This window comes from Hemitrygon akajei, chromosome 14, assembly GCF_048418815.1.
Source record: "Hemitrygon akajei chromosome 14, sHemAka1.3, whole genome shotgun sequence".
Classification (NCBI taxonomy): domain Eukaryota; kingdom Metazoa; phylum Chordata; class Chondrichthyes; order Myliobatiformes; family Dasyatidae; genus Hemitrygon; species Hemitrygon akajei.
This window is the reverse complement of record NC_133137.1, coordinates 75,351,213-75,370,228: the sequence shown is the minus strand read 5'-3', so window position 1 is coordinate 75,370,228 and position 19,016 is coordinate 75,351,213. Positions and strand designations below refer to the sequence as shown.

The 19,016-nt window shown below is 40.4% G+C and overlaps 1 protein-coding gene across 1 annotated transcript in view; it reads left to right on the top strand.

The window, feature by feature from the left end:
- alg12 (ALG12 alpha-1,6-mannosyltransferase) overlaps nt 1-18,533 on the top strand; it is a 36,000-nt gene extending 17,467 nt beyond the window's left edge. The window contains exons 4-9 of the mRNA XM_073066376.1: nt 1,141-1,335; nt 3,174-3,277; nt 6,542-6,765; nt 10,628-10,797; nt 15,430-15,505; nt 17,360-18,533. Of these exons, the coding sequence (XP_072922477.1) occupies nt 1,141-1,335; nt 3,174-3,277; nt 6,542-6,765; nt 10,628-10,797; nt 15,430-15,505; nt 17,360-17,609 (1,019 nt within the window). The 3' untranslated portion in view covers nt 17,610-18,533. The remainder of the gene's footprint in view (nt 1-1,140; nt 1,336-3,173; nt 3,278-6,541; nt 6,766-10,627; nt 10,798-15,429; nt 15,506-17,359) is intronic.
- The last annotated feature ends 483 nt before the right edge of the window (nt 18,534-19,016 follow it).

The window sequence follows — 19,016 nt, the reverse complement described above, 5'->3', positions numbered from 1 at the left end:
GTCGCTCTGTGCCCTTCTGAAGGCAACAACCATCTCTCTTGTTTTGTTCACATTCAGAGACAGGTTGTTGGTTCTGCACCAGTCCGTTAGCCATTGCACCTCCTCTCTGTATGCTGCTCGTCGTTCCTGCTGATGAGACCCGTCACGGTCGAACTTGATGATGTGGTTCGAGCTGTGTGTTGCAGCACAGTCTTGGGTCAGCAGAGTGAACAGCAGTGGACTGAGCTCACAGCCCTGGGGGGGCCCCCGTGCTCAGTGTGATGGTGTTGGAAATGCTGCCTCTGATCCGGACTGACTGAGGTCTCCCAGTCAGGAAGTCTAGGATCCAGTTGCAGAGGGAAGTGTTCAGGCCTAGTGGGCTCAGCTTTCCAATCAGTTTCTGAGCATTACAGCTGAGCCAGACTGACCTTTGAAGGTAGCAAGAGAATATATAATGTATGTAATCGTGAGACTGCTGAATTTAAATAACTATATAAATTATTCACTTCCAGTGGAACACCACTTGAAGCATTTTCATAAGCATAATATTAACATGAGAACATCGGTGGATTCTGGAAATCCAAAGCAACACACAGACAAAATGCTGGAGGAACTCAGCAGGTCAGGTGGCATCTATGGAAATGAATAAACAATCGGTGTTTCGGGGCGAGACCCTTCTTCATGTCTGGAAAAGAAGGGGGAAGATGCCAGAATTTTAAAAAGTGGGGTTGAGAGGGAGGAGGAGGCTAGCTGGCAGATGATAAGTGAAGCCAGGTGGGTGGGAAAGGTAAAGGGCTGGAGAAGAAGGAAGCTGATAGGAGAGGAAAGTGGACCACAGGAGAAAGGGAAGGAGGAGAGGGCCTAGGGGGAAGTGATAGGCAGGTGAGAGGAGGTAAAAGGTCAGAGTTAGGAATGGGGGGGGGGGTAATATTTTAATGTGCAATGTTGAAAAATGTTTCTAATGCTGATATCTTCAATATCTCTTATTTTAAGTAATCAGCCCTGAAGGAGGATCTCAGCCCAAAATATCGACTGTTTATTCATTTCCATAGATGTTGTCTGACCAGCTGAGTTCTTCCAGTATATTGCGTGTGTGTGTTGTCTCGGAAGTATGTTCTTTGATTCATTTGTAAACAGAATATTTGATTTTTTTTCCTGCAGTTCTGTTGGCGTTTACAGCCTGGATGCGGCAGAACCACGGCATGTTTATATGGCTTTCTGCTCTAGCTATCATTGTATTCCGATTCGAGCTTTCCATATTCCTGGGTCTCATGCTGCTGTTGTCCTTCGTGAGCCGTCATATTTCGATTCTCCAAAGTCTTTGCCATGCAGTGCCAGCTGGCTTGGTGTGGTTGGGTGAGTAGCATGTAGTTCAAAGACTCGAATTTCAGAATCGGGTTTAATTTCATGGGCATATGTTGTAAAATATGTTAATTAAAGCTGTACAATGCAATACATAATAACATAGAAAAAATAAATAAATCAGTTACAGTATTAATGTATATGTGCTGCCTTTATGGCAGTTATTTAGTTTATAATATTTTCACTTAGTAATTTGTTAACATTTTTTAGTTAAAGTTAGTATTGTTTAAGTAAATTCATTTGTCTGTAATATATCACGGCTGCGATGACGTCACATCCGGGTTCGCCGCGTCTTGTGGGAAAATACTGGTTTGGGATAAACGCAAGGGTGGGGGTCGCTCACATGTGGCGCCACAGCGCTGGTTAAGTTTTCTCTACGCACCAAAAACACAGTGAAAGCAACGCTGTAAGTCATTAGATAATCGATATGTTGAGTTAAAATGTTAACGCTGATTCTGTTAAAAGTAACGACGGTCGATAAGGTTTATGTTTTCGTTAGTTAAAGAGTCGGGATAGTTTGTGTTGAAGTGTATTTAAAGCAGTCAATGGAGCAGGTAGATTCTGACTGTATGCTGCACTTTAATGTAATGTAGTTTTACCTTTGCAAGTATTCACAATGTAGATGTGATATTTAGAAGGAAACACTGTACCAATCTTGTATTGTTTTATCAACAGTTTTCACCATACGTTAATGTGAAGAGTGAACAGTAAATGGTTAATCTTACTGCGGTTTTCATTGACTCCGGTTTACCTCGACGTTTAATTCGGGTCCGTTACACCTGAGCGAGAACGTTACAGTATATGTATATTAAATAGTTAAATTAAAAATAGTGCAAAAACCAAAATAATGTTTTTAAAAGTGTGGTAGTGTTTATGGGTTCAATGTCCATTTAAGATTCATATGGCAGAGGGGAAGAAGCTGTTCTGAAATTGCTCAGTGTGTGCCATCAGGCTTCTGTACCTCCTCCCTGACAGTATCAATGAGAAGAGGGCATGTTCTGGGTGATGCAGGTCCTTGATCATGGATGCGGGCTTTCTGAGGCACTACTCCTTAAAGATGTCTTGGATACTACAAAGGCTAATACCCATGATGGGGCTGGCTAATTTTACAACTTTCTGTAGCTTCTTTCAATCCTGTGTGGTAGCCCCCCCCCCCTCCAACCAACCTCCCATACCAGACAGTAATGCAGCCTGTCAGAATGCTCTCCACAGTACATGCAGAAGTTTTCGAGTGTTTTTGGTGACAATCCAAATCTCCTCAAACTCCTAATGAAATAAAGCTGCTGTCTAGTCTTCTTTATAGCTGCATTGATATGTTGAGACCAGACTCGATTCTCAGAAACTTGAAATTGCTCACTCTCTCCACTTCTGATCCCCCTGAGGATTGGTAAGGTTGTTGCTGCGACACCACTCAACAAGCTGGTATATCTCGCTCCTGTACACCCTCTCATCTCCATCTGAGATTCTGCCATCAGTGGTTGTATCATCAGCAAATCAATAGATGGCATTTTAGCTACACCTAGCCACGCAATCATAGATATAAAGAGAGTAGAGCAGTGGGCTAAGCACACATTCCTGAGGTGTGCCAGTGTTGATTGTCAGTGAGGAGAAGATATTATCACCAATCCGCACTGATTGTGGTCTTCCAGTTAGAAAGTTGAGGTTCCAATTGCAGAGGGAGGTACAGAGGCCCAGGGTGTGTCGCTTATTGATCAGCACTGTGGGAATGATGGTGTTAAATGCTGAGCTATAGTCAACGAACAGCATCCTGACAGGAGTTTGTATTCATTAAATTAACACATTCATTAACATTCTTTTGAATTTCTTTTCAGCTCTAACCATAGCGGTGGATTCTGTGTTTTGGAGACGACTCCTCTGGCCTGAGGGAGAAGTACTTTGGTACAATACAATCTTGAATAAGAGTTCTGAATGGGGATTATCCTTTACACAGACTTCAGCTTGCTGTAGGAAAGTGCAAAGTCTGCTCAGAGTAAAACTGAAATGTGATTGATCCTGCATGGATTGTACTATGATTTGAAAAATATAATCCAGCTGCACATTAGCTGAAAGATAAAGTATTGAGTCGAGGCCCCTGTCGGTCAGGATTGAGCATGGATGTTGCATTCGAGCTGACTAGATACGCAAGCTGGAAACGGAGACCAGGCTGTAACCCTTGTAGCAGGGTCCCCTCTCTACGCAGCTAATGAATCCGCTGGAACGGCAGAGACTGATACAGTTTGACACCCCCTAGCAGCGTCTCAGGAGTTGCCCAGTCGTAGGAATACCTTAGGGACTCCAGCTCTGGATTTTTTCCCTCGGGGTTTGCTCCGAAGCCTGCCGTCATGAATAGGGGGCAGCGGGGGTTTGAGATCAGAGTTTTCCTTCTAGATGAGCTGCCAACCTCGGCTGATGAGCCCCATTTGCTTGAAGCAACAGGCTTTAAGGTGCCAGTAACCTGCATTTGCCCCTTCTCCTGTCAGTAGAAATGGTTCCAACAGGCTTTTAGCTAAGCCGCACATGAAGGCCAGGAGCTGGACTTGGTTGCTAGGGGTGCACACCATTAGTAGTATTTAATAGGTAGTGGGAGCTTATCCTCATTACTACCCCAGGCTATGACGACCTTAAGGAATCAAATGTAAAGTCTACGTTTTTAAAATTTTCATATTATCAATGGATTTTGCTGTTAATTTTCAAAGGTATAATTGCTCATTATTCAACATTTCATTACACATTGACAGGAAGATTGGGAATATCAATAATTATTCATAGAAGCATAGAGCAGCAGTACAGTGTTAATATAGGCCCTTAGGCCCAACCAGTCCAGATCAACCATCCAGCTAGCCCCAGTGTCCTGCATTCAGACCCCATCTTTATACCCCCACCCCTTTACATATCTGTCCGTTTGCTTCTTAAATGATACTTGTTCACCTGCCTTATCTACGTCCTCTAGCACAGGGTTCAGAACCTGGCGACCACTGACTCCCTTGCTTAATGGAATTGGTCCATGGCATAAAAAAGGTTGGGAACCTCGGCTTTAGCAGCTCATTCTATCACCTCCCTCTGCATGGAAGGAATTGCCCCTCAGGCCCCTCTTTAACATTCCCCTCTCATCCTAACCTTACAGTTTTGAACTCTCCTACTCTGGGTCAAAGACTGTTACCATTCACCTTATCTCATTTTAAACATTTTTTTAAGGTTGTCCCTCATTCTCCTACATTCCAAGGGAAAAAGGTAACCTCTCCTTATAACTCAGGCCCTCCAACCTCATCTTAAATTTTTCCTGCTTGTTTTACAGTTGAAACCTGTCTTTCCTGTTAAAAGGGTGACCAAAACTGTCCCTCTGTTCCATTGTGCTGCCTATTGCCTTACCATTCTTAGCTTATTTGACTCTCCAAAATGTGTCACCCCACATTACCTGTACAGAAATCCATTGGCCACTCCTTAGCCCACATCTGCATAACAGATCACAATTCCCCTGTAAGCTATAATAACCTACTTCACTACCAACCACGCCTAATTTTGTGTCATCTGCAAATTATTGGTCAATATTTGTGTATTTATATTCAAATTATTTACATAAATAGCGAATAACAAGGGTCCCAACTGCAGCCCCTGAGGCGCACTAGTCACTGGCTTCCATCAGGAGAAACAAACCTCTGTTTCCTACTTCTAAGCCAAGCTTGAATCCACCAAATCGATTCTAAGGGACCTACCAGCCTACCATGCAAAACCTTGGTCAAAGCTTTTCTAAGTCCAGCTAAGTATCATCTACTGCCCTACCTCTATCTCCCTTTTTGGTTAGCTCATCAAAAATATCAAGTATGACTTTCCATACACAAAGTCATACTGACTCCTCCAAATCAGACTCCTGTCTATCCAAGATGTTGATCAATCGATCCCTTGGAATTCTCTCCTGTAACTTCCCCCCGATTGATGGCAAAAATAATTGGTATGAACCAGAATTATTTCAAATCTGAAATACTACGAACCGTATAGCAAGAAAAGTGACGAAGTAGTGTTCGTGGGTTCAGTGTCCATTTAGAAATCTGATGGCAGAGGAGAAGAAGCTGTTTCTGAAATGTTGAATGTACCCTCTCAGGCTCCTGTACCTTCTTCCTGAAGGTAGCAGTGAGAAAAGGGTGTGACCTGGGTGGTCAATTAGATTATCATTTTTAAAATACTTCCTGACATTCATTATGTCTTTTGTCAGTTCGTTAGGTTTTTCATGAATGATTTTTGAGGATTATCAGGAAATACAGAACTAATTTGGAAAAACCAGGAATATATTTTTTAACTGTACACATCACGTGTGTTTTTTAATATACATCAAGAGTTTACTTTAGTACATTTGGTGTAACAAAACTATGATTTACTGTGCACTAAGAGTAGTGGGCAGAATATTGCAAATTACAAAATGCACGATTCCTTAAGTATCTTTGTGGTAGGTGAGACTTTGTAAGTATAGTATTATTCCTCTGAGAAGCTATCAGTACTGCTGATTGTAGAAGACATTCATTTAGTGGCTAAATACTTTTGCAATGCAGACTGCCTTCCCTATTCTGGGAAAAAAAATTCCCAGGATAATGGCAAGATTTGAACTTGTTGATACTATGAATTAAACACAGACCTTTCACCTAGCTTGTGGGTTGAAATTCAATCTTGATTGATGTTGCAGTTTAATTGAGGCCTCCGGGCTCTGTGAAATCACTTTGGGAATTGGTAATCAGCATGAATGCTTATCATAACATGTAATTTGTCACTTACTCATAATCTAACTTCAAGGAGATAGGGCCATATCTGATTTGAGTAGTGTCACATTACTATCAATTATGAGATGGAGGGGGTGTGGTTGTGAGGAAGTCATTTTTGGAATAGACAAGGGTAGTTTCTCTCCATTTAAATCCACCCCATGCTGAATCTGGGAATACTGGAAATTGTCTTCGAAGTAAGTTTGAACAAGTGACTGTTACTAATTTGAGAATCAGTTCAGTTCTCTTAGTAACCTTGGCTCATTTCCCTTGGTATCCTTGGAAAATTATTTTAATATCCTTAGCTAATTTAAGTTAATTTCCTAAAAGATAGACTGGAAAATTGCAATGCACTAATTGCACTGACTTGTTAATTTCTCGTGTGTATATATTTTTATTGAGTTGAATTATTCTACATGTGCTTGTGTTTCCTTAACTGAGAATCTATTCAGACGTCACCCTTTTTATGGTATTTTTACTCGGTACTGCCTCGTGCTCTTGGTTGTACTGTTATTTTTCTGCCTCTTGGAGCACAAGACAGGAGGACCTGGAAGCTGCTTTTCCCAGCACTTGGTTTCATCTTTTTATACTCATTTCTACCTCACAAAGAACTGCGCTTCATAATCTACACTTTTCCGGTCTTGAATGTTGTTGCAGCCATGGGATGTTCATCCCTGTACGTATTCACGGACATTGTCCTTTTTTTAAAAAAAAAATTGTTAGCTTTATTGATTGTACTTGTAAAACAAATGCTATTCAGATGATTTTGGACCTTGATTGTACAAAAAGAAATAGTCTTGTGTCACCAAGACCTATTTCTAACAGGGTGATAAAAATGTAATATAACTATCCATAAACATGAGAAACTCTGCAGATGCTGGAAATCCAAAGCAGCACACACAAGATGCTGGAGGAACTCAGCAGATCAGGTAGCATCTACGGAAATGAATAAACAGTCGACATTCCGGGTCGAGACAGTTCTTCAGGATTGAAAAGGAAGGGGGAAGACATCAGAATAAAAAAAAAAGAGTTGGGAGAAGGGAAGGAGGCCAGCTAGAAGGTGATGGGTGAAGCCAGGTCAGTGGGAAAGGTAAAGGGCTGGAGAAGGAGGAATCTGATAGAAAAAGTGCTCCTGTGTAACTCCTCCATAACTATCTAGCAGTGAAACACTGAAGAAGAGCCTTAATTTGTTAATACTGTACCTTAAATAGTAATTATCCTCCAAATATATTACTAGGATCAGAGGATCACAAATGTGTCAGTCTAATATAATTTGAGAAGAAATGTGAGAGTAATGAAAAAGATGACACAAGAGCCCTATTTGGGATGATGAAATATTGTACTTGTACTCTTATATGGATATTTGTATTGTATAGTAGCATTTGCTTCAGGGTAGCAGAGTTATTTCTAACATTTCAGTTTGGAGAAAGGAATTGAATTTTTTAAAACAGCTATCTTTTAAGATACGACTCAGCACACAATGACGATGATGATCTTTCAAGATAAACCCTTTGCAAGATAGAGCTGTCGAAGGAAATGTAAAGGGAGGATTGACCATCAACTGCAAGAAGACCGAATGTATGGTTGGCATGAAGAAAGAAGGAAGACAGAAATACAAACTGAAAATGGCCAACAAAAAAAACATGGAAGTTCAGTTACTTAGGGAGCACGATAACATCTGACGGTAGGGCTGATATTGAAATTAGAACAAGAATTGGGATTGTTAAATGCACATTCAAGTGTTTGAGCAAGGTATTAAGGAATAACAATTTATATGGGTATGAAACTCAAGTGTTGTGGTGCTATGTTCTTTTCACACTAACATGGACGTGAATGGTGGACAATGTCAAAGCAAAATGAGGGAGGACTCAAAGCTGCAGAAATGTGATTTTTGAGGAAAATACATATGCTGAAGGACAAAGTAACAAATGAGGAAATGTTATGAAAAGCCAGAATAAGAAAAGAGCTGATATCAATCAGGAAACAGCAGCTGGAGTTTCTGGGACATGTACTGAGGAAAGAGAAGTTCAAACATCTTGCAGTGACTGGAAAAACTGATGGAAGAAAAAGTCGTGTTTGATAGCGCATGACATTCACGAGTTGCATCAAGAGATGGACAGGCAAAAGTTTTGAGTTTCTTAGAACTTCTCCGACTAAAGACAGATGGAAGACCATGATTGCCCGTGACATACAACAAGCCACATGATGATCTTTTAAAGATAGTTTAGCTTTATCTGTCACATGTACATCAACACATACAGTGAAATGCGTTGTTTGTATCAGTGATCAACGCAACCCAAGGTATGCTGGGGGCAGCCCACAAGTATCGCCATGCTTGCAGACCTAACTTGTGTCTTTGGAATGTGGGAAGAAATCGGAGCACTTAGAGGAAACCCACATGATTATGGGGGGAATGTTCAAATCCTCGCAGGCAGTGTTGTAAAGCATTGCACAAATCCCTGTGCTTTTAATGATCTGGAGACCTGCTTAGTATACATGAACAATTAGGGAGATTAGGTCATTGCAATAATACAGGCTTATCACCTTCGGATCAGAGTGAAACAATATTGAAGTTTAGGAGTACAAAATTAAAAAGGAGTCATTGAACAAAAGTTAGTGCAGATAAAAGTGATCAAAAAGGCTAACTAAAGTGTGGACCTTTAACACAGTGATTGAGTAGAGAAGGTGAGATGTGTCAATATTTTGACCCTATTGGGTTTTGGCCATTGAATCTTTGTAAAGATGTGTAGGCCCTGGAAATAATATGGTAGATCACTTGAATGATTCCAAGATTGGGAAAAAAAATCATTTGTGAGGGTGAAGTGCTTTAACTTGGTTTTTATCCCTTTTGCTTTTGAAATATAGAGGGTGATTTATGTATGTTTATAATATGATCAACAACTGAATAGAGCAAATGGAGAAATGTAGGAAAGGGGGCATGTTACTGAAGCTAGTGTCATCCAGTTGGAGTGGAACCGGAAATGGAACAGGTAGGTAGAAGCATAGAAAACCTACAGCACAATACAGGCCCTTTGGCCCACAAAGCTGTGCCATACATGACCTTACTACAGGAATTACCTAGGATTAACCATGACCCTCTATATTTCTAAGCCCCATGTACCTATCCAGAGTCTTTGAAAAGACCCTAACGTATCCGCCTCCACCACCGGTAACCCATTCCACGCACTCAGCACTCTCTGCATTTTTTTTTAAAAACACAACAACAACTTGCCCCTGACATCTCCTCTGTACCTACTTCCAAGCACCTTAAAGCTGTAGCCTCTCGTGCTAGCTATTTCATCCCTGGGGAAAAAGCCTCTGACTATCCACACAATGATTGCTTCTCATCATCAGGTCACTTCTCATCCTCCGTCGCTCCAAGGAGAAAAGGCCGAGTTCAGTGTCATGCCTATTCTCATATGGCATGCTCCCCAATCCAGGCATCATCCTTGTGAATCTCCTCTGCCTCCTTTCTGTGGTTTCCACATCCTGTAGTGAGGTGGCCAGAACTGAGCACAGTACTCCAAGTGGGGTCTGACCAGGGTCCTATATAGCTGCAATGTTACCTCTCAGTTCTTACTCAATTCCCCGTTGATGAAGGCACCATATGCCTTCTTAACAACAGTCAACCTGCAGAGCTGCTTTGAGTGTCCTGTGGACTCAGACCCCAAGATCCCTCTGATCCTCCACATTGTCACGAGTCTTACCATTAATTCTATATTCTGGCATCATATTTGACATAACAAAATGAACCATCTCACACTTACCTGGGTTGAACTCCATCTGCCACTTCTCAGCCCAGTTTTGCATCCTATCGATGATGATGGATTTCTGGAACTTCCCTCTCCTGTTATAGATATTTGATCAGTAGAAATGTTCAAGATTTGGGTGAGTATCAGAGAATGTGAATCAGAAGGGCTAAGAGGAGTTTGAAGTAATGATGACGTTCAAAATTCAAAGTAAATTTCATTATCAAAGTACATATGTCACCATGAGATGCATTTTCTTGTGGGCATTCTCAGCCAATCAGTAGAATAGTAACTATAACAGGATCAGTGAAAGATCAGCCAGAATTCAGAAGACAACATACTGTGCAAATGCAAATATAAATAAATAGCAATAAACAACAAGGATGTGAGATAAAAGAGTTCTTAAAGTGAGATCATTGGTTGCGGGAACACTTCAATAATGGGCAAGTGAGCGTAGTTATCTTCATGTATTCAAGAGCCTGATGGATGAGGGGTAGTAACTGTTCCTGAATCTGGTGGTGTGAGGTCCTGTGACTCTTGTACCTTCTACCTGTGGGCAGCAGCAAAAAAAAAGCAAGGTGTGTGGTGGGAATCTCTGATAACGGACACCACCTTCCTATGACAGCATTTCATGTAGATGTGCTCAGTGTCTGGGAGGGCTTTACCCGTGTTGTACTGAACGTATGATTCAATTGGATTTTAAGACAGGCCCCCAGAACCCACATTCCTAAATATGATTTTTGCTGATTTAACATCACTAATGACTATCTTGTTTCTTTACTTGCACAGAATGATCAACTACCACAAATCGCTGTTTTATAAATTGGGTTTCTTTGCTGTGATTGCTCATTTCATAGCAAATGTCTGCTACACTGGGTCGTTGCTATATGTATCCCACCATAACTACCCAGGTGGAGTTGCTATGCAAAAACTACATGAGATGGTGCCTCCAACAACAGGTCTGTGACATTTTACAGTTGTCTTGTTTTAAAATCCATTGGTAATGCTATTCAGTTCCAATTAGTTGCTCTTTTACTATTATTGTTGCATTTTGTTGGGGTGCCTGACATTGATGATCTTGGCATAAGATATTACCTGACTGCAGTTTGATTGTTGTTACATTAACAACAAGAACTGTGCACTTATTTGGCTTTTTTAAAATGTTCTACTTATTAGAACTAGTTAAATATTCTGCATGGATAATTATCTTGATTCATTTAGTAGTATCCTTGCCTCTGAATTGGAGCAGCTGAGGAATTCAGCAGATCAGGCAGAATCTATGGAGCGGAAATAACAGTTGACATTTTAGGCTGAGACCCTTCATTGGGACTTTTTTTAAAGTCTTGGCTATAATTCTTGAAGCTATTTTATACTTAATCATGGTATTTTATAACACGGGCATGGGCAATACTTGTAGCGGCCATTCTGGCGAACCAATTGCCGCAGCTGGCGACCTAGTGTGGATTGTTATCCTTGTACGACGCACCCTCCGATCACTGCAGTAATAGCGTTCCAAAAGTCGAAGAACTGTATCACTCTTTCATCAACCAGCAAAGCATATAATCTTGAAGCAATGAAACTTAGGCATAATTAAGCGTAACTAAATGGATTTAAGCACTCAACGAAAAGATACTGTATGACAGCCGTCTGCCCCAGCTCCAAACTACCCAGAACAAAGCATGGATACATATTCCCTTCGCTTTTACCACACCTCTCTCTCACATGACTAGTTACCATAATAAACACACAACACAGAAGACAGTGCAGATAGAGAATAGAGGCATGGCTTCCACAAACAAATACTTGAATGCGGCAGCCACTATTACTTTTATTTTTAGAGTTGTTGGTTTTTAATTCAGTTGTAACTCGCATATCATTCTAAATAACTCATGTTATTTTAAATTTCATTTCATTGTGTCTTTAGTAACTGAATTGCAGTATGCTGTTTTGTACTGAATAGAGTAGCACTGAAATCTCCTTGTCCTCAGCAATGACAATAAAGCTCCAACTCCAATTGAACTGCATGTTTTTGGATTCAAGCTTCACTTGGAATTTGAGGGTGTTTTGCTTGGATTGATATGGATAAATTATTAAGTTATTAGTGATTTTCAGAATCAAAAAGTAAATAAAGGGTCTTTTTATCCATTAAAGACACTTAAATAGCAATGTTCCTCTTTCGAAATACCACAAGATCAGGTTTTTATTGATTTGCTGTCTGTGGGCTGTTGCTGTGCACTGGTAGTAACTGTTTTGTTCATATAACTAAGAACCATAATCTGGTGAAAGTGTTAATTCATCTAATTTTACAGTATTTTAAAATTTTCACATTTACATTTGCCATAGTAAAGCAGGGCTGTCATGAGGTGAGGGTGTGATTAATTCTCCTCTTCCTCAGTTCTCACTTTACAGCTGATGATTAATTCATGCCTTGTTTTCAAAGTACAGTGGGGTCTGGTTGGAAACATTTGCAGTTAGCGTAACATTTCAGGACTAAAATAGGAAATAATTGGTTGCTGCACTGCATATAAGTTAGAAGCTCTAAGCTTTAAAATAATAATATTTTAATTACTACTTTAAAATGATGTTTGTATTAGCATTTTAGTAGTTCGAGTTAAAACTATGCTAATAATGCAGTGCTTGCTGTTCTTTGTTTTTGTGTTACACTGTACTGGAAAACAAACATTAGCCAGCAGAAAAAGGCCTCATTTCCTTGAATTGATGCCAGTGTAAATGTTATCATGTATTGTGTGAGAATAATCACTAACCAGCATTCAGTGTAATCTTTTCAGACACAAGTCATGTGTGTGTGTTGTTACTAGGAGTTAGACCATGGTAGAGAAGGCAAACTAAGTGCTGGATTACATCTGCTTGCATACTTACATTTCCATTGTTATAAGGGTTAGCAACAATACAGAACATACACAGATGCTGGAAATCCAAAGCAACACATGCAAAACTCAGCAGGTCAGCAAGCGTCCAGGGAAAAGAGTAAACAGTCGACACTTTGGGTCAAGATCCTTGATCAGTCCTGATCAAGCCTCGTATTCTTATCTTGGCCAATCAACTTTAGATTTTGCAGATTCTGGAATGAGTCTCATTGGACACCTGTCACAACATTGCAGAATTCTATTAATTAATTTTAGCATTTTTGTGTGATTTATTATGGATTACTACAATATATACACTACTATACTTTTTTTAAATGTTTTCCTTCCTTATTAGGAATCTCCAGTAGTTGCTCATGCTTTAATAGTATGCTGTGAACACCTTCTAGCATTCAAATCATTTTGTTTTTGTAGCTCAATCTTTAAGATGAAGGCTACCAGTTGAATTGTTTACGGTTTTATTTTATTTATTTAGAGATGTAGCGTGGAATAGGCCCTTCCAGCCCTTTGAGCCGCGCCTCTAGCACCCAGAATTTAACCCTAACCATAGGACAGTTTATAATGATCAATTGACCTGCTGAACTAACTGTAGAACTATGGGAGGAAACTGGTGCATCTGGAGGAAACCCACACATTCCACTGGAGGGCCTACTCCTTAGAGAGGATGCCGGGATTGAACTCCGACCTCTGGCATCGCAGCTGTAATAACACCACGCTAACCGCTAAGCTGCCGTGGCCCCCCCCCCCCACCCATGATCGCCAGTCTGCTGTGGAGCAGTAACGGTGCCCAAGTGCGTATCAGTGCAAGTTTTCTTAGGTTTATTTATTTTGATTTCCCAATCACAGGAAGAGAGCCAAGTACTTTTACGGCCAGTTACTTTGTCTCAGTGATATAATGATTGTATGAGTTAAAGCTTAAATTGCCAAATTTGTAGAGAAATGTCTTTATTCTGTAAATATTTGACTGTGCTGGAATACTCTTCTGATGTCCTCCCTTGCGGTCACTATGACATGATCTATCTTGGCGTAGTTGTTAACTTTATCAGGTATACTGAATCTTGATAATTTGCAGTTAATTCACCAGGTCCCAGCTATTTACAAATAGGAGAAAATCAGCAGATGCTGGAAATCCAAGCAATACACACAAAATGCTGGAGGAACTCAGCAGGCCAGGCAGCATCTATGGAAAAGAGAACAGTTGATGTTTCGGGCTGAAGCCCTTCGGCAGGACTGGAGAAAAAAAGATGAGGAGTAGATTTTAAAGGTGGGGGAGGGGAAGAGAGAAACACCGGGTGATAGGTGAAACTGGGGGTTGGGGGGGGTTGTGGTTGAAGTAAAGAGCTGGGGAGTTGATTGGTGAAAGAGGTACAGGGCTGGAGAAGTGGGAGTCTGATGGGCGGGAACAGAAGGCCATGGAAGAAAGAAAAGGAGGGAGGTGATGGGCAGGCAAGGAGATATAAGGTGAGAGAGGGGAAGAGGGGAATGGTGAAGGAGAGGGGGGAGGTGCCATTACCGGAAGTTGGAGAAATCGATGTTCCTTCCATCAGGTTGGAAGCTGCTAGACAGAATATAAGGTGTTGTTCCTGCAACCTGAGTGTGGACTCATCACAACAGTCAAGGAGGCCATGGATTGATATATCGGAATGGGAATGGGAAGTGGAATTAAAATGGGTGGCCATTGGGAGATCCTGCTTCTTCTGGCAGATGGAGCGTAGGTGTTCGGCAAAACGGGTCTCCCAGTCTACGTCAAGTCCCACCGATGTACAGGAGGCCACAGAGGGAGCCCTGAACACATTACGCCTCCTCCCTCACTACCATTCAGGGCCCCAAATAGTCCTTCCAGGTGAGGCAACACTTCACCTGTGAGTCTGTTGGGGTCATATACTGTGTCCAGTAATGGCCCCCTCTCTTCCCAGCTCTTTAATTCACCCACTCTCTTCCCCCTCCCCCCCCCCGGTTTCACCTATCCCTTGTGTTTCTCTCTCCCCTCCCCACTTTTCAAATCTACTCATCTTTTTTTTCTCCAGTCCTGCCGAAGGGGCTCAGCCCGAAACGTCGACTGTGCTTTTTTTCTATTGATGCTGCCTGGGCTGCTGAGTTCCTCCAGCGTTTTGTGTGTGTTCCCCAGCCATTTAGTCCATCTTGTTGCAATTGTACCAATGTGCTCCGTTTTCTTGCCATCTTTAAAAAGGTACCTCATGGTCTTTCCCTTACCCTACAACCAGTCAACACATTTGTACTGTTGTAGTTTTCATTGTCAGTGAAAACTACAGATACTTTTCCTTAAGTCTCAGTCAGTAGTAGTTTTCATCTGCACGTCATATATCACACAGTGTTCAGTTAGACACCCAGCCTTGTTAACCTAACACTTGATTGCTTGCAAAACCACTACAGCCGGCATCTGGTCACAGCATTCCATAATTTTTTTTTATTTTTCATTGATTACTAGGTTTAGCAATTTCTTAAAATTCTGTTTTTTTTTGTAATTTTTTTTTATTGAAGTTCATCAAACAAACATTTCCATAAGATGTATTTCAGATATTGTACATATAATATATATATATCACAAATCTCCACAAGCATTCTCGTTCCACTGTGCCTGTTTTCACAAAAGCAGCATTTTATTTCATGACTGTTTTGAAATTTTCTTCATGGACATTTCACGATGGAGAAGATTTTCATTCTCACCGTTATCTCTCTGTCCAGCTGTTTCCGTGCATATTGATATTGCTTCTGCTCAGACTGGTGTATCTCGGTTTCTTGAACTCAACCAAAATTGGAGGTACGTTATTTCTAAATGGATTTTCAGTACATTTTTATTTTATGTGTATTTGTATTTAATGATGCACTTCAGTTTATTATTCAACAAATACCTAATGTTCCTGTTCATATAAAATTGATTTAAAAAAAGACACCATATTGCTCTAAGAACTCAGCAGATCAGGGGGCATCTATGAAGGCAAAGGGATGGTCAATGTTCTGGGTTGAGAACCGGCTTGAGGACTGAATGTGTTGAAGAGAGATGCATGGTGCACCACGTGGCTATGTGTTTAGTCCCCTGTGTGGCTAAGCATACTCCAATGCCATATTCAAGTTTTCTGAAGACACCACTGTCATAGGCCAAATCAAACGTGGTGATGAATCGGCATGTAGGAGGGAGATTGAAAATCTGGCTGAGTGGTGTCATAACAACAACCTCTCACTCAATATCAGCAAGACCAAGGAGCTGATTATTGACTTCAGGAGGAGGAAACCAGAAGTCCCCATGAGCCAGTCCTCATCGGGGGATCAGATGAGGGTCGGCAATTTTAAATTCTTCAGTGTCATTATTTCAGAGGACCTGTCCTGGGTCCAGCATGTAAGTGCAATTGTGAAGAAAGCACGGTAGCATCTCTACTTCCTTAGGAGTTTTGTGAAGGTTTGGCATGACATCTAAAGCTATGAAAAACTTCTACAGATGTGTAGCAGAGGGTATATTGACTGGCTGCATTAGAGGCTGGTATGAAACTCCAATGCCCTTGAACCAAATCCTACAAAAAGTAGTGGATATGGCCCAATCTATTGCAGGTAAGGCCCCCCCCCCCCCCCCCCCAAGCAGTGAACACACCTACACAAAATATTGTTGTAGGAAAGCAGCATCCATCATCAGGGACCCCCACTACCATGACGTGTTTTCTTCTTACTGCTGCCATCAGGAAGAAGGTACAAAATCCTCAGGATTCACACCACCAGGTTCAGGTATAGTTATTACCCCTCAACTATTGGGCTCTTGAACCGAACGGGGTAACTTCACTCCACTTGCCCCATCACTGAAATCTTCCCACAACCAATGGACTCATTTTCAAGGAGTCTTCATCTCATGTTCTTGATATTTATTGTTAATTATTATTATTATTATTATTATTTCTTTATTTTTGTATTCTCACAGTTTGTTGTCTTTTGCACACTGATTGAATAACCTAGTTGATGTGGTCTCTCATTGATTCTATTATGGTTATTATTCTAGTACAGATTTATTGTGCCCACAAGGAAGTTAATCTTAGGGTTGTATATAGTGACGTATATGTATTTTGATAATAAATTTACTTTGCGCATAGGCAGATGGAGTTGAGTGGTGGGAAGGAAAGGTGAAGGTAAAGATGAGGTGAGGGGTTGGAGATAATGAGTGGTTATAGATTCTGGAATCTAAAGGTGATAAGTGAAACAGATCTGGGTGGAATATTGGTTAGATGGAATCAGCTGCAAAATATATAGGAGACCCTGTGGATTGAGTTTGTGGAAGATAGGCAGATGGAACCAGGTGGGGTGGGGAAAGAAGCAGGGTAACAAGGCTGGAGAGGACTGGATCGATCAGAAAGAGGGGGAGAAACACAGGAGATGTGTGTTACTCGTACTGGAGAATTCACTGTTTTTACCATTAAGCTGTTGACCACCTAAGTGCAATGTGAGTTTGCATAGAATTGTCAAACCCTGCCACAGCTGTTCAATGATTCTATCATTTATAATCAGGACATAACTGCTTGGCTAAAAAAACTAAAAGTTCATGGCAAGAAATCTTATAAGGAATTTCAAAAACTGGCTTAATAAATATGTTTTTAGTATTATCTGTAAAAAAAATTTTTTTTTTTAACGATAGGTATGACAAGAGGGAAGATCTTAAACCAGGAGAAGTTGGCACCAAAGAATACACACACAACCTAATGGAAATGGATCCAAATTACGTATCACAGTACAGAAACACACATAGGATAATGTTCAATATTTCTGGCTTTAGTGGGATTGGATTTAATATCTCTCGATTACCTCCATTTTACATTAAAATCGAAACAAAATTAGTGGCACTAGAAAAAATTCACACGCACATTAATGAGAAAAAGATAAAATAAAATGTAGCTCATTTTGCTCAGTGATTAAGACTAACACAATTCTGTGAGTTCCCTTTGATTCTGTCATTTATTACAAACAAAATCTTAATTCACAGCACTAATTGGGAGTCTGAAATAATGTGTGATGTTGTGAAGATGTTGTTCCTTAAATTATGCCAAGGTAAAGAAAAATTGCTCATTTGTTACTAGTACTATTTGATGTTTCTACACCTTCAAATTTTTTTGAGTTTAAAAAATGTAATATGTCCTTCTCAATGTCATAATGAAGAAAATGGAGACAAAAATTTTACCTGAGTGTGTGCCATAATTTTCCAAACATTGAAGTGAGTGGAAAGAAAACTGGGCGACAATGGAAATGACATTTCAATCACTTTTATCTCTAAGAAGTGCAGATATATTGCACAAGACCGAATGATAATTATGCATTCATGTTGTACCTGATTATATTGCAAATAAGACAAAGTGATAATGTACAGTATAACTATTTAATCATGTTTCTGATTTCATCTGCTGCAAAGGAATAATGAATCAAACTACTAGTCCAATGAGTAATATTGAAAACATGAGATCACTTCAGTTCTCCTTTGTTATAAGAACTTTTAGTGGACCACAAATTATATTTGTTCTCTGGTGTACAGATTAAACTAGTCATACTTCGGGCTGAAGTTAACTTGAATACAACAAAAGCAAAAATAGATATTTCTAGTCATGCTATTATTTCAACTCGTGCCCAATTGATTCTGTTTTCTGTCCTTTTAAAGTTTTAGAGAGAGATTTTTGGTAAGAACTTCTCACTTCAGTGGAACATAAATATTAAAGTGCTGTTAGTCATTGGCTTGAAATGTACTCAAAATTTAAATTCTTGCACCAGTGTATCTGTTTCTGAACTTTATAAATAAATACAAAATTGTTCATTTTTACTAAGAGAGCTTGGATGTTACTGTTCTTCTCACCTGCCTGTTACTTCCTCCTGGGTCCCCTCCTACTTCCCTTCCTTCTATGCTCCACTCTTCTCTCTTAGCAGATTCTTTCTGTCCAGCCCTTGACCTTTCCCACCTACCAGGCTTCACCTACCATCTTCCAGCTAACCTCTTTCCCCTCCTCCCCAACGTTTTTATTCAGGCATCTCCCTCCTCAGTGCCGATGAAGGGTCTCAGCTTGAGATGTTGACTGTTCACTCTTTTCCATGGATGCTGCCTGACCTGCTGAGTTTCTCCAGCATTTTGTGTGTGTTGCCTTGGATTTCCAGCATCTGCATATTTTCTCATCTTTGTGATTTTTCCCATTTCTTATGTTCCCAAGTTGAAAGATTTGTAAGGCTGCTTCAAGAACAGTTGTGGGTCAACCACCCTGCCTAGTCCAGAGTTGTATACCGATGAAGTGGAGAATATTTTGTGGTTATCATTT